At 40.6% G+C, this 13,104-nt stretch overlaps 1 protein-coding gene across 12 annotated transcripts in view; it reads right to left on the bottom strand.

Annotated features, from left to right (window-relative positions):
* The window catches only part of LOC133610666 (putative uncharacterized protein MYH16), a 113,656-nt gene that overhangs the window by 1,188 nt on the left and 99,364 nt on the right, over positions 1–13,104 (bottom strand). For all 12 annotated transcript variants that reach the window (XM_061967156.1, XM_072914087.1, XM_061967151.1 and 9 more), the window contains 5 exons: positions 12,852–13,055; positions 10,910–11,035; positions 9,668–9,838; positions 1,939–2,139; positions 1,704–1,850 (listed from right to left, as the gene is read on the bottom strand). In XM_061967156.1, coding sequence (XP_061823140.1) covers positions 1,704–1,850; positions 1,939–2,139; positions 9,668–9,838; positions 10,910–11,035; positions 12,852–13,055 — 849 coding nt within the window. The remainder of the gene's footprint in view (positions 1–1,703; positions 1,851–1,938; positions 2,140–9,667; positions 9,839–10,909; positions 11,036–12,851; positions 13,056–13,104) is intronic.

Genomic DNA, 13,104 nt, shown 5'->3' with positions numbered 1-13,104 from the left:
GTTACAGCAGTGACGTACAGTCACTAGAGGCAGGTGAGGCGGGGCCTCACGTGCCATCATGGAAAGAAAAAAAAGGTAAAAAGAAAAAAAATTAATTAAATTGTTATATGTATCCAGTGATTATACTATAAAGTTATTTTCCATTTAACTTCACCAGTTTTAGATTATTTTTATTCAAAATCGCTGAATTTTCACATTTGCCGTTCAAATACTGAGAAGAGACAGTGCGGTGATCAGCAGCCAGTTGAGGCACGTCACTGCGTTGTGCCTCAACATGGATTGCGGACTCGGCTAACTGCTGGCCTGCTGTGCAGTGAGACCGTATTGCTATATGAATTATATTATACATTTCCATAGTTTAGTTAGCTGAGGTATATAATGTGCAGTGTATTTTGTCAACAACTGTATGTGTGTAACGTATTTCTTGTGCTGAGCGATCATAAAACGGCTGCAAAAGACGCACTGGCTGAGGCTTGCAGTAATCCCGCCTCCTGCACCCCCGCTGTAGAATGCACCCCCTGACGGGAGTGTTATATCAACTAAAGCCCACACTTAAACTTTCCACGTGCAAGATTGAATCTATTTAAAAAAGTTATTTCATAAGAAGCCAAAAAGTGCAAAAACAATAATGTTCGTGTTGGAGGAATTGTGAATGACTGCAAGGCCACAACATTAGGTACACCTGCAGACTGCAGGTGTACCTAATTCACAACTCCTCCAACACGAACATTATTGTTTTTGCACTTTTTGGCTTCTTATTAAATAACTTTTGTAACCTATTTTTATGGGCTTTCCTCTTTGTGATGTTAAGTTCCTGTTATGCGCTGTTATACAGTATATATTTTGAAGGCGCTAATAGCGGAAGTAATGACACGTTGTAGTGGAGCGGAGGTTTTTGAAAGAAGGTAAATAAAGTGGTCCTCGTGTAAACTGGAGCCTCCGTGTTTGTTATTTTGTAGTTTCTTTATAAACCCTCGGTTACACTTTTTTAAATAGATTCAATCTTGCACGTGGAAAGTTTAAGTGAGGGCTTTAGTTGATATAACACTCCCGTCAGGGGGTGCATTCTACGGCGGGGGTGCATTAATCCAGCACAACAGCGGCGCATGGACTTCATTTATAAGTAAATGTAAGACCATAATAACATTTTTTTATTAAATGTGTTTTTTTGTGTGCTACAGTTTGTATGTGTAAAGTTAAAGTTAAGTTAAAGTACCAATGATTGTCACACACACACTAGGTGTAATGAAATGTGTCCTCTGCATTTGACCCATCCCCTTGTTCACCCCCTGGGAGGTGAGGGGAGCAGTGGGCAGCACATTTTTAAAACATTTTTATTAAATCAACATAAAAAACACAAGATACACTTACAATTAGTGCACCAACCCAAAAAACCTCCCTCCCCATTTACACTCATTCACACAAAAGGGTTGTTTCTTTCTGTTATTAATATTTCTGGTTCCCACATTATATATCAATATAGATCAATACAGTCTGCAGGGATACAGTCCGTAAGCACACATGATTGTATTTTTTTATGACAACCCCCCCCCCCGTTTTTTTCAAGCGTTGACCGGTCCGCAGTTACAAAAAGGTTGGGGACCACTGCTCTAAACCACAAACATCACAGAATGCCACGAGAAGAAGTCATGCTCCACATGTGATGGAGTGCAGAACAAAATAAGGCGTTATTTAATACTTACGGATGAGTATCCTTTGCTGAAGCTTCCTCTGTTCTTGGTCCTTATCTTTGTGAGTGCTGACTCAGCAATGTCTGCTCTCTCTTCGGCGTCATCCAACTCATGGACCGTCTTCCTGTACTTGGCCAAGTTCATGTTCGCTTGCTCCTCCTGCATGAGTCATGTGGATCAAAGACATAACATGGTGTACTGATACTGAGTAGAACAAAGAAGAGTAGTAGAAAAAGAGGACACCTACAGCATCCTCCACTTGTCTCTTGTAGGCCTTCATCTTGTTCTGCAGCCTCTCAACCAGCTCCTGCATTCTCTGCTGGTTTTTCTGGTCCTCCTCGGACTGGAATAAAAGCTCCTTGAGGCGCCGCTCGTTCTTCCTCAGCGTTTTCACGGTCTCAGCGTGTCGCTTCTGCTCCGACTCCAGCTCGAGTTCCAGCTCCTTCACCTGAACACACATCCCATCATTTTGCTGCTCATCTGGGAGTTACTGGAACTTATGTTGACGGCTGTCCCGTACATTATCCAATCCATATATCACATTACAAACCCAAGATCTACAGCAGTAGCACATCATGGAACGATTCAGATGCCAGGTTTCATTGGCGAACAAACTAATCAGTCCGTTGTCACGACTGGGACTGTGGCGTGGTTTGTTCTCCCGAGGTGCAAAAGATTTGGACCATACGTGGCGTGAAGGGAAGTACATGATTTATTTAAACACTATAACTACAAAAAAAAAGGATCAAACAAAAGGCGCGCACAGGGGCGGAAGTACAAAACTTGACTATAAACACAAAACTTGCACAAAGGCAGAAACTATGAACAATTAAAAAAAACTTGCAAACTATGGCATGAATAAAGAAAACTTACTTGAACGAGAAACCGGCATGAAACAAGAGCAGCAAGGGTCTTAAGGGTGTGTGGATAGTGTGCAGAAGCATAAATGCGGGATGTCGCCAGAAAGACAAACTGAAAACAATGAACTTAAATACTACAGACATGATTAACGAAAACAGGTGCGTGACTCCAAACGTGAAACAAGTGCGTGACGTGACAGGTGAAAACTAATGGGTTGCTATGGTGACAAACAACAGTGCACAATGAGTCCAAACGTGAAACAGGTGAAACTAATGGGTAACCATGGAAACAAGACAAGGGAGTGAAAAGCCAGAAACTAAAGAGTACAATAACTAAACAAAACAAAACATGACTAATACAAAACATGGTCACACAGACATGACATCCGTCATCAATCATCCAAGCACAATTATGCTGATCAACCGTCACATTTTAACAGGCCAGCAACATTTACAATGTTGAATAACAAAAAGTAGCGATGGGACGGAATGTGCCGAGGCTTCGAAGCGTGTGTCGAGTAATGGAGGGGGCGTTTCGAGTCTTGCTTCATGGAGGTGAGGAGCCTGCAATGTTGACGTGTGAAGGCTCGCTGCCAGGTGTTAACACGTGACCGCTTCGGGGCGTGGTTTACATGTTGCCGGGAGATTCGACAACTCATAAACCGCCCAAGCTCCATTAAAAATGGAAGCTTTTGAGAGTTTATGTGGAGTTCTGAATCTGAATAATGTTTTTTAAATGCCAATAGAATCAAAAAATGAGCGGCAAACTTAATCCAAGCCGGCTACCGCTTTGTTATTTATACTAAATGACTAACTTGTACTTGTTGAGTCTGTAGTAGTCTTGGTAGGGTAATGGTTCGCGCACTTGAATTTTATTTCACATGACGAGGGTTCGATACTCGGCAACGTCGGTTCTTGAAAGTGTTAAACATTACGTTTAATAAAGTGACGCATTTTGTATTTAATCTTTTTCAACCAGCTACCAGAATTCAATTGCTGGATGATGGAGCGGTTTTGTCAAGAAAAAAAAAAATCACCTAAAACAAAACATTTAAATTAAACGAATCTCCTCGGTTCTGTTCATCACTGTCCAAGTGGCATTATATTGTCATCTTACTCTTTATGCCATTAGCTCAAGGTGACAGAAAAACATTAATAATACAATTTATTATTAATATTATTAATATATTATTACCAATATTATTATTATTAATAATATGATTCTCCAATGTTGGCAAAATACAAACACACAATACATCCATCCATCCATCAATTTCCTACCGCTTGTCCCTTTTGGGGTCGCGGGGGGTGCTGGAGCCTATCTCAGCTGCATTCGAGTGGAAGGCGGGGTACACCCTGGACAAGTCGCCACCTCATCGCAGGGCCAACACAGATAGACAGACAACATTCACACTCACATTCACACACTAGGGCCAATTTAGTGTTGCCAATCAACCTATCCCCAGGTGCATGTCTTTGGAGGTGGGAGGAAGCCGGAGTACCTGGAGGGAACCCACACAATCACGGGGAGAACATGCAAACTCCACACAGAAATATAAAACATATTTTATTATACTTCTATTATTTTAACTAGTAAAACGGTCAAAAATGTATTGTCAGTCACTGTCATTTCCGAGAGCTAGGACAGACGCAACATCTCAGTGCTTCACAAATTATGTGGTTAAAATACAGCTTTTTGTAAATATACATTTGACCAGCAGGTGGTGTCTTGTGCCGAAGCATGCATTGAAGCTTAGAGAAATTCTCCAACCAATGGGCTCAAGTGGTTCAATGCCTCATGAGGCTTCATCTGACCATCTCTAACAAAAAGTGCACTCAAAAAAAAGAGAGAACAAAAGACACACTCAGAAGGAGTGGGGAAAAAATAGCAACTATACCAGGACGACACCACTGGAAAGGTAAGTGTGAGGAGAGCCACAAAAGAAAATGACTTTCACAGGAAACCACCTCACAAGTGGAAGAAGTTCTTGAAAGTGAGTGAAATATCTACAACCAACTGGCACTGAGACGACTGGCAGGGAGCCTCAAGTAGGCCAGTAGCAAATTGGCTGCAGGTGTGTGTGGGTGGCTCCGCCCCAGAACTCTAAAACCAGGTACGGAATTGGGGGTTGGTCTCCAGGCTTTATTTTAGATACTGTATGTATTAAAGCTTACCGTATTTTTCGGAGTATAAGTCGCTCCGGAGTATAAGTCGCTCCGGAGTATAAGTCGCACCGGCCGAAAATGCATAATAAAGAAGGAAAAAAACATATAAGTCGCACTGGAGTATAAGTCACATTTTTGGGGGAAATGTATTTGATAAAACCCAACACCAAGAATAGACATTTGAAAGGCAATTTAAAATAAATAAAGAATAGTGAACAACAGGCTGAATAAGTGTACGTTATATGATGCATAAATAACCAACTGAGAACGTGCCTGGTATGTTAACGTAACATATTATGGTAAGAGTCATTCAAATAACTATAACATATAGAACATGCTATACGTTTACCAAACAATCTGTCACTCCTAATCTCTAAATCCCATGAAATCTTATACGTCTAGTCTCTTACGTGAATGAGATAAATAATATTATTTGATGTTTTACGGTAGTGTGTTAATAATTTCACACATAAGTCGCTCCTGAGTATAAGTCGCACCCCCGGCCAAACTATGAAAAAAACTGCGACTTATAGTCCGAAAAATACGGTAGTTGTTTTTTTAGTTTTTTTTTTTAATAAAGGTAGAATAGTTGGCTCATCAAGCAGGCGATGGCTAAGAGCCGGTAAAACCAAGGATAGCCAAAGCTTACAGACCAAGCGTTTGAGTGCCACTTAAAGATGACCTATGATGATTCCAATCTACATTTTTGGTCGAAATCAGTGATTCTCCAACTGTGGTTTGTGTGCTCCATCTAGCGGTGCGCCAAAAAAAATCACCTAATTAAATATGCAAACACAGTGTTACTGTTCATAGTGTGTAATGTTACAATGGCCAACAATATTAAATGTACTTGTTGGATTAAACCTCTGCTTTTTTTAATGAATAATTAGACCTACTATGCTACTGTATTTTAATGTTGGTCTTTATGGTGGTACTAGGAGAGCCAAATGTTTGCTGAGGTGGTACTTGGTTAAAAAAAAAAAAAAAAAAAAGCTTGAGAACTAATGGTCTAGATGAAATGTATTAGATGTTCTTTGATGTAAATTTTGCACCACCGCCATATTTAATACTCACTTTCTGCAAAAATCTGCCAACGGTTTGTGCATGGGAGTTCGATTTAGATTTCAAACAAAACCCTCCACGCCCCACCCTGACCATCTCAATCTCATTTCCGAATGTATCTTGTGAAAATGTACACTGTTAAAAATATATCATGAAGACCAACATTGCTGTTATTTTCTTTTTTCCAGACATGGTCCTAAATGGATTTCATAAACAATATACAGATTCACTGGTCATTAGTACACCTTGCACCGACTGAGCATGATGCCGCATCAAAAAAAAGTGCATTTGCCGGCATTTATTATCACCGCGTTATTGTGTGCGTGACACGATTAAAATAAATATAATACTTTATCCTACTTACTTTATTGTTTCCTCAAACCAAGTTGTAATGGCGCCGTCTTTTATGTCGGAGTCTAGTGGCTAATCCACTTTTTGTGCTGGTCCAAAGTCCCATGTAAAATGACGTGTACAAATAAAAAAAATAAACACAAATTATTTGATTTACAGATAGACATCAGAGCAGGCGGGAGGGCATTTTAACAAGGAAGTTCCTTTCAGACAGCATTTTCGGCTCGGCAACATGTACTAAAATACCCATATAAGGACGTCCGTCAATCTGTGATGTCACTATGCCCCACATGTTAAAACAAGACTGCAAGACACAGCATTTAGTGGCATCCAAAATGATGAGCAAGTTGACGCCTAAACACACGGACCTCATGATTTGACGCTATGGCATTGTTTAACATAAGTATCAAACATTGTAACATTTAGAAGTCAGAAAACAGGAAAAACTTCCCCTTTAAAGGTGGACCTAATGAGTAAGGGAGATGATGATTTGATTTGATGATTTTTTCTCATGTGTGGAGGCCATAAAGCATGCTGCAGGGACACATGTTACTATTAAAAGATCATTAAAAAGTACATTTTGCATCAAAGGACTTTTAAGGACAGTGATCCGTCTAAACTGTTTTTGCAGCAACCTCCTCTTGTCCAGCTTCACCACAAAATCTAAATCCTTTCATCAGAGGGTGTTTTTTTTACCAGCTTGGCACACTTTAACGTGAATAGGCACATCTGTTTTTGTTGCTATTTTTTCGAGTTATGCATGATACAGCAAGAAGTTTCTGGTTTTAAATCTGTCTGCTTTTTTGTCGGAGGAACCAGAATTTAAGACTTCATCACATGAATGACCATGAATGAACACTCTGTGTCCTGCACCAGATGAGACTGTGAAGGCCACAGCAAAGTACAATGAACACATTTCCGTGACAACACAACCACAGTGAAAGGCAATATGAAATAAATATTAGGATAAGTTAACATTGCCCTGCAGTCTATAAAACAGGGGTCCCAGCCCCAGGACGTTTTGACCCGGACACACACACACATTATATATTATATATATATATATATATATATATATATATATATATATATATATATATATATGTATATATGTATATATATATATATGTATATATATATATATATATATATATACTTTTTTTTTTTTTTTTTTTTTTTTTTCTCCTCACACTGAACAAAAAAAAGCATATGTCCACTGGTTTAAAAACTCTACACTCTGAGTCTATTTTACATTTCCCCAACGATTTTGCCATTTTTTTCCCTCACTAATTGAAAGATTGTGCACGTGATGACATCACGTTATCGATGGGAAAATAATAATAAAAAAACATTTTTACTTGGGACTTCCTGCGGGCCAGAATTTGGACGCTGGCGGGCCGTATCTGGCGCATCGGGCCACAGTTTGGGGACCCCTGCTATAAAAGATGTACCATGTTTGTCTTGTCACTACCAAGTCTTATATTTGAATTCAATATCGTTCTGCCAGACAGTTTTACACAAAATGCACTCTTCTGCTAACCGTTGATTGGTTGATGGTATTTTGATGACAACAATTTTTTTACAATTGATTGAATGGGAGGAAACAAAAAGCAACATTTGAAAAAAATAAAATAAACGTGGATTACAATTTCAAGCTATTAAAAGCTGGGTTGTGTTGCTGGTATAATATAATGATGTCATAATATTTACTGGCTGTCACAACAACCATTGCCATCCCACTTCAACATCCTTATGGTGAGAATTTAGCCTTGATCAGTGCTGACCTATCCAAAGTGTACCGAGAATTGGTAAAGCTCATTTTCAGCAAACATCACAGTGCACCAGACCCTAACTTGATAGTTTCATGGATGGTTTATTGCTGTAGCTAATATAATTCTGACATTTTTTGTTCCATGCTGACATGTCCAGACAGTGAGTCATACATCCTTCACTGCAAAGAATTGAGCAAAAATTATTTTCTCCGGGGAGCTTTGTCTAGACCGGGGGATTCTCACACGGTGGTACGTGTACCACTAGTCAGAGTGGTGTACAAAGAGAGTATGGCCAACTAAACGATAGGCGCCATGACTGCTACCAAGGATTTCAAATCACCGCTGTAGGTCCGGAATCTCAAACTTAATTTATCTGGGGGGCAATGGAGGTAGAGTATTGGTGAGCTGTAAATAGTGACCCTGTGCTGTGGTAGGCCCCAAGTAATTACTGTATAAATGTAAAGTTGATTGTAAAAATTATATATTTTGACACTGCTAAATTCCTCAGGTAAAACGTCAGCTTGCTTCAAGGAAATTGGCTTTTTATGTTGCCCAATGTTATTTTAGTTAGTGTCGAGTGGGATTCAAGACTGCTGTGATATATTTAACTATTAAGCTCTCAGGGTGCGTGGACCGCAATCACACTACACTATGAAGTTAAGTAGAGGGCCACGTGTGCTTTAGGTCAATTCAAATTGTTGAAAAAGGCATGAGTTGCAGTGTGTGTCTAGCCTAAATGAGCATTATTTAATTTGGCGAGGGCTTGCTTTGACACCAGAGGGTGATGGACTCAAAATGTGATGTGGTCATCATACTTGCCAACCTTGAGACCTCCGATTCCGGGAGGTGTGTGTGTGTGTGTGTGGGGGGTGGGGGGGGGTTCTAGCTATATATATATATATATATATATATATATATATATATATATATATAAGAGAAATACTTGAATTTCAGTGTTCATTTATTTACACATATACACACACATAACACTCATCTACTCATTGTTGAGTTAAGGGTTGAATTGTCCATCCTTGTTCTATTCTCTGTCACTATTGTTCTAACCATGCTGAACACCCTCTCTGATGATGCATTCTGCTTCGTCTCCTTGTTGTGTGCGCAGTTGTGCACTGCACTCTCTAAAAGCCGTAGATGTTAATGTCACATATGCATGTACAGTAGATGGCAGTATTGTCCTGTTTAAGAGTGTCACAACATTGCTGTTTACGGCAGACGAACTGCTTTACGGTAGACAAAAACGTGACTGCTGTTGTTGTGTGTTGTTACCGCGTTGGGAGGACGTAAATGAAACTGCCTAACAATAAACCCACATAAGAAACCAAGAACTCGCCCTCTATCATTCTACAGTTATAACTTGATTGGGCAGGCACGCTGTTTATATTGTGGGAAAGCGGACGTGAGAACAGGCTGGCCGCTGTCGACACGTCACTCAGGTCAGCATGGAGCTGGAGGGGGCGTGGCTTCCAGCGCCGCCTGAATTTCAGGAGATTTTCGGGAGAAAATTTGTCCCGGGAGGTTTTCGGGAGAGGCGCTGAATTTCGGGAGTCTCCCGGAAAATCCGGGAGAGTTGGCAAGTATGGTGGTCATCACAATAGGTTTACTGAAGAGAGGCCAACATACTTTAAGAGTTTTGAGCAACTCTTGAGATATTTGTAGTTTACGGTACAACCTCTTGGACTCCAAGATTAACACCCAAAGATCAATAATTGGTTTACAAGCTGATGCTAAAACATACAGGTTGGTTTACCTTCGCCTCCAACTTCTGGATGATCTTCTTGCCACCTTTCAGAGCCATCTGCTCAGCCTCATCCAGTCTGCTGCTCATATCTTTCACTTGGCCCTCCAGACCTTTCTTTACCCTTTCCAGATGGAGCACGTGCTCTTGCTCCAGGCGGAACTCCTCCCCCACTCTGGCCAACTGCACACATTCAAGGGTATATTGATTGGATTTTATTGACGTCACGTCTGGCTCACGTCCCGCCCGTTAAATATGCGTGGTGGTCAATGTGTGGTGGTCAACTCGCTCTGTTCTCATTAAGTACGAGGCCCCATTTAGCCCTTCACATGCTTGCGTTGTTTTCCGCCATATGAATCGTTAAATCGCAAAAAAGATAAACATTTCTTCAGAGGTCCTGGAGAGGTAATCAAAAAGGACGAAAGAATGCAAGAGTTTACAAAAGGATCTCGCACTCCAGTCCAAGGAAGCAGAGTTGAAGAAAGCACAAGTTTCCAGTGATCATTTCGTTAAAGGTTTGTTTAATATACTTTTAACATTTATTATTACCCATTTAAGTATTATCTTGATATTATTTGTATTTCTTAATTTCTTTTTGCTACGAGTGTTTCGAAAACCACCATCTTGGCAAGTCTAAATAAATGAAAGCAAAGGTGAGCAAAACCTAAAAGAGTTAAGCTTTTACCAAAGGCAACAATCATAAATGAAGCTTTCAGCACATACACAATGTTGACATTTATTGTTATATTTTGGTAGAGACGGGGGAAAACACGCTACCCATAAACGGCGCGTGCAACAACAGCAACAAACATGGCTGTAGCCGCAAAGTTAAATCTTTAAAATGCAACCTTACCCAAGCAAAAACTATGTATATTTATCTGGGAGAGTCTTGATAACAATTTTCTTGACCCAGCCACACACAAAGAAGCTGTAGACCTCCATGTTTTTCCAAGTTTCCATCTGTTTTGTCGTCTAGAATTATGTCTGGAGCACGATAGTTCGATATGTCTGGGAACGCGACCGACGTACAATTCTTTATATCACTAGACAAATCTTTTTTTGATCAAGTATAGGAAGATTTAAGCCTCTTTTGTACTCAGATAGTTTGCACGCTGCTTGCTGCACAACAGCCATCTTAGCTTGGTTGACCACCACTGGGTTTCACTTCCGGGAAGAAGCCACGTGACAGTATCCAAGCAGTTGATAGCTTTAGCCCTGTGTGGTTTCCTCCAGTTTGGGTGGTGTGCCTTTTACCTCACAGCTGGTCTTCTTGGCCTTTTCTAAGGATCCTCTCATCTCTGCTTGGAGCTCCTCGTGCTCCTGCAGCAAAGTTTGGAGATCCACCTCCAGCTTCCTCTTTCCACTCAGAGCCGACTGGAACTAAAACTCAGGGATAAGAGAAACACCATAGATCCCATTATCGTCCATCAGTGATTGGTCTATTTTCAATTAATTGATGAATGAGCGATGCGATGTTTGTATCAACAAGAGTAAATAGCAAACTTTTGGTTTTGTCCAGACAAATTTATTCTCAAAAGCCAATAACTGCACCGATTATCATTAGCTCTTATTTGTGTCGAACCTTGAATATCTTATTATTGTCAACAATAATCAATGTCCTGTAATTACTTGATTCATACTCTTTCTTCTAACTGTATTTCCTCTTCCTTTGCTGGCAATGGGAGCATAGAAAAAAGTTAAACACAGGAAGTGAACAGAATATCAAGAAATGCTAAGACTCTGAGAAATAGGGGTAGGATCAGGCAGAGGGGGTTTGGGAACCCCTACATCAAACCTCAACAACCCCCCCAACCTAACACCCCTCCCACCCACAAAAAACCGTTAGAAAAAATGTTTTTGATTTGAACAGCAACAATGTCTGTGCGAGTGTAAAAAGAATAGTGCTGGTGGTCCAGGGGACAGCCTGTGCTCTTAGCTCAGTAGTCAGGATGCTGGCATTTCACACCGGCAACCTGGGTTTGAGCCCCGCTCAGAACAGTGGGAATAAACAACGCAGCTGAGAGAACACAATCGCCAATGCACTAAGGCGGCTATGGGTAGGATTGAATAATCTGTCCTTTTCCCTAATCTTTTTTTGTACATGTTGAAATGTGCAAGTGTATATATATATATATATGGTACTTTTTAACTTTTAACTGGGGATTCTTTTAGTCGAGGATGTTGAAGACATCTACCTATTCGGAAACATGACAATGGGACGTCTGCTGATTTGAGTAAGCATTGCCCAGGTGTATCGACAAATTCGGAAAATGCTGGCAGCTTTGGGGTACCTTAAACTGCTGCCGAATTTGTCCATCCATCAGTGCAACGCTTACTCAAATCTGCAGAAGTCCCGTTATTATGATGATTGAAGGGTGGGCAAAGCTGTAGGCACTCAGATGTTTGTGGTTTCTGAACTAAATCACAACCTGGATAACATTTTGGAGAAGCTGTCTGCTCTGCAAGGCAAAGTTACGGCCAATTTGAGGACCAGAAATGGACAATTAGAGTGGAATGTTTCAAATTGTTTTCGCGCCCTCAATCACAAACATTCTAATCTGGATTTTGTCTCCCAGCTGGAACAGCTTGGCAAGACTTCTCCACAGGATAGCTAATCAAAGAAGCTCCAAATACCTTCCTCGTCTTTCATGGACATACACTTGTTTGTGGACTTTGGTTTGACTGACTGGCTGAGAGAGCACCAAAGTCAAGAGATAAGCGACTCTTTACTTGGAGGAGGAAATGTAAATGTAATCACTAAGCACTCTCAATGTGATTTATCAAAGCTGAAACTGTTATGTGGCAGCTGTTTTGCGTCAAAATGTTGCACGTTTGAAACTCTCCATCCTACGCATGTGTCAACACAATTGAACTGTCAGAAATAAAACATTTAAAAAAGACATATTGTCTACTCAACAATACCATTTTATAGTTTTATATCAGCTGGATGATTTAAGAGGTTAATTAAGAATTAGTTTTGGTGTCTAATGGCCTTTTTTTTTCTGGATCCCTGGATCAGAGTCTTAGTAGATCATCCCAAACAAACACACTCATAGTACACGCACACTGTTAAAAGTTTGCACACGCTATTTAGCGTGTGGTATTTGGATCTTAGTAGATCAAACCGGGAGATGGATTTTAGATGTTGTGTTCAGCAAAAACACAACATTTGGTTGAACTGATGAAAAAAAGTCACCTGGTTGTTGAGGTCACTACATTTTTCATTGGCATCCTGCAGCTCCACTTCCAATGCTTTGCGAGTCTTCTCTGTGCTCTCCAGGGCAGAGCGAGTCTCTTCGCTATCGCTGACCAGCAGAGCGCAACGTCGCTCTAAGACCGCCATCTCCTCCTTGCGCTCCTCGCGGCTCCTCACCTCCTCCTCCAGCTGAGCCTGCATATCCTGAAGCAGAAAGGAGTCGTTCTGTGCTCTCTTCTAAGTAGCAGACTGA

The sequence above is a fragment of the Nerophis lumbriciformis genome, linkage group LG11 (genome assembly GCF_033978685.3).
Source record: "Nerophis lumbriciformis linkage group LG11, RoL_Nlum_v2.1, whole genome shotgun sequence".
NCBI lineage: Eukaryota > Metazoa > Chordata > Actinopteri > Syngnathiformes > Syngnathidae > Nerophis > Nerophis lumbriciformis.
Note: the sequence above shows the minus strand (reverse complement) of the source record. Positions and strands in the feature narration are given on the sequence as shown.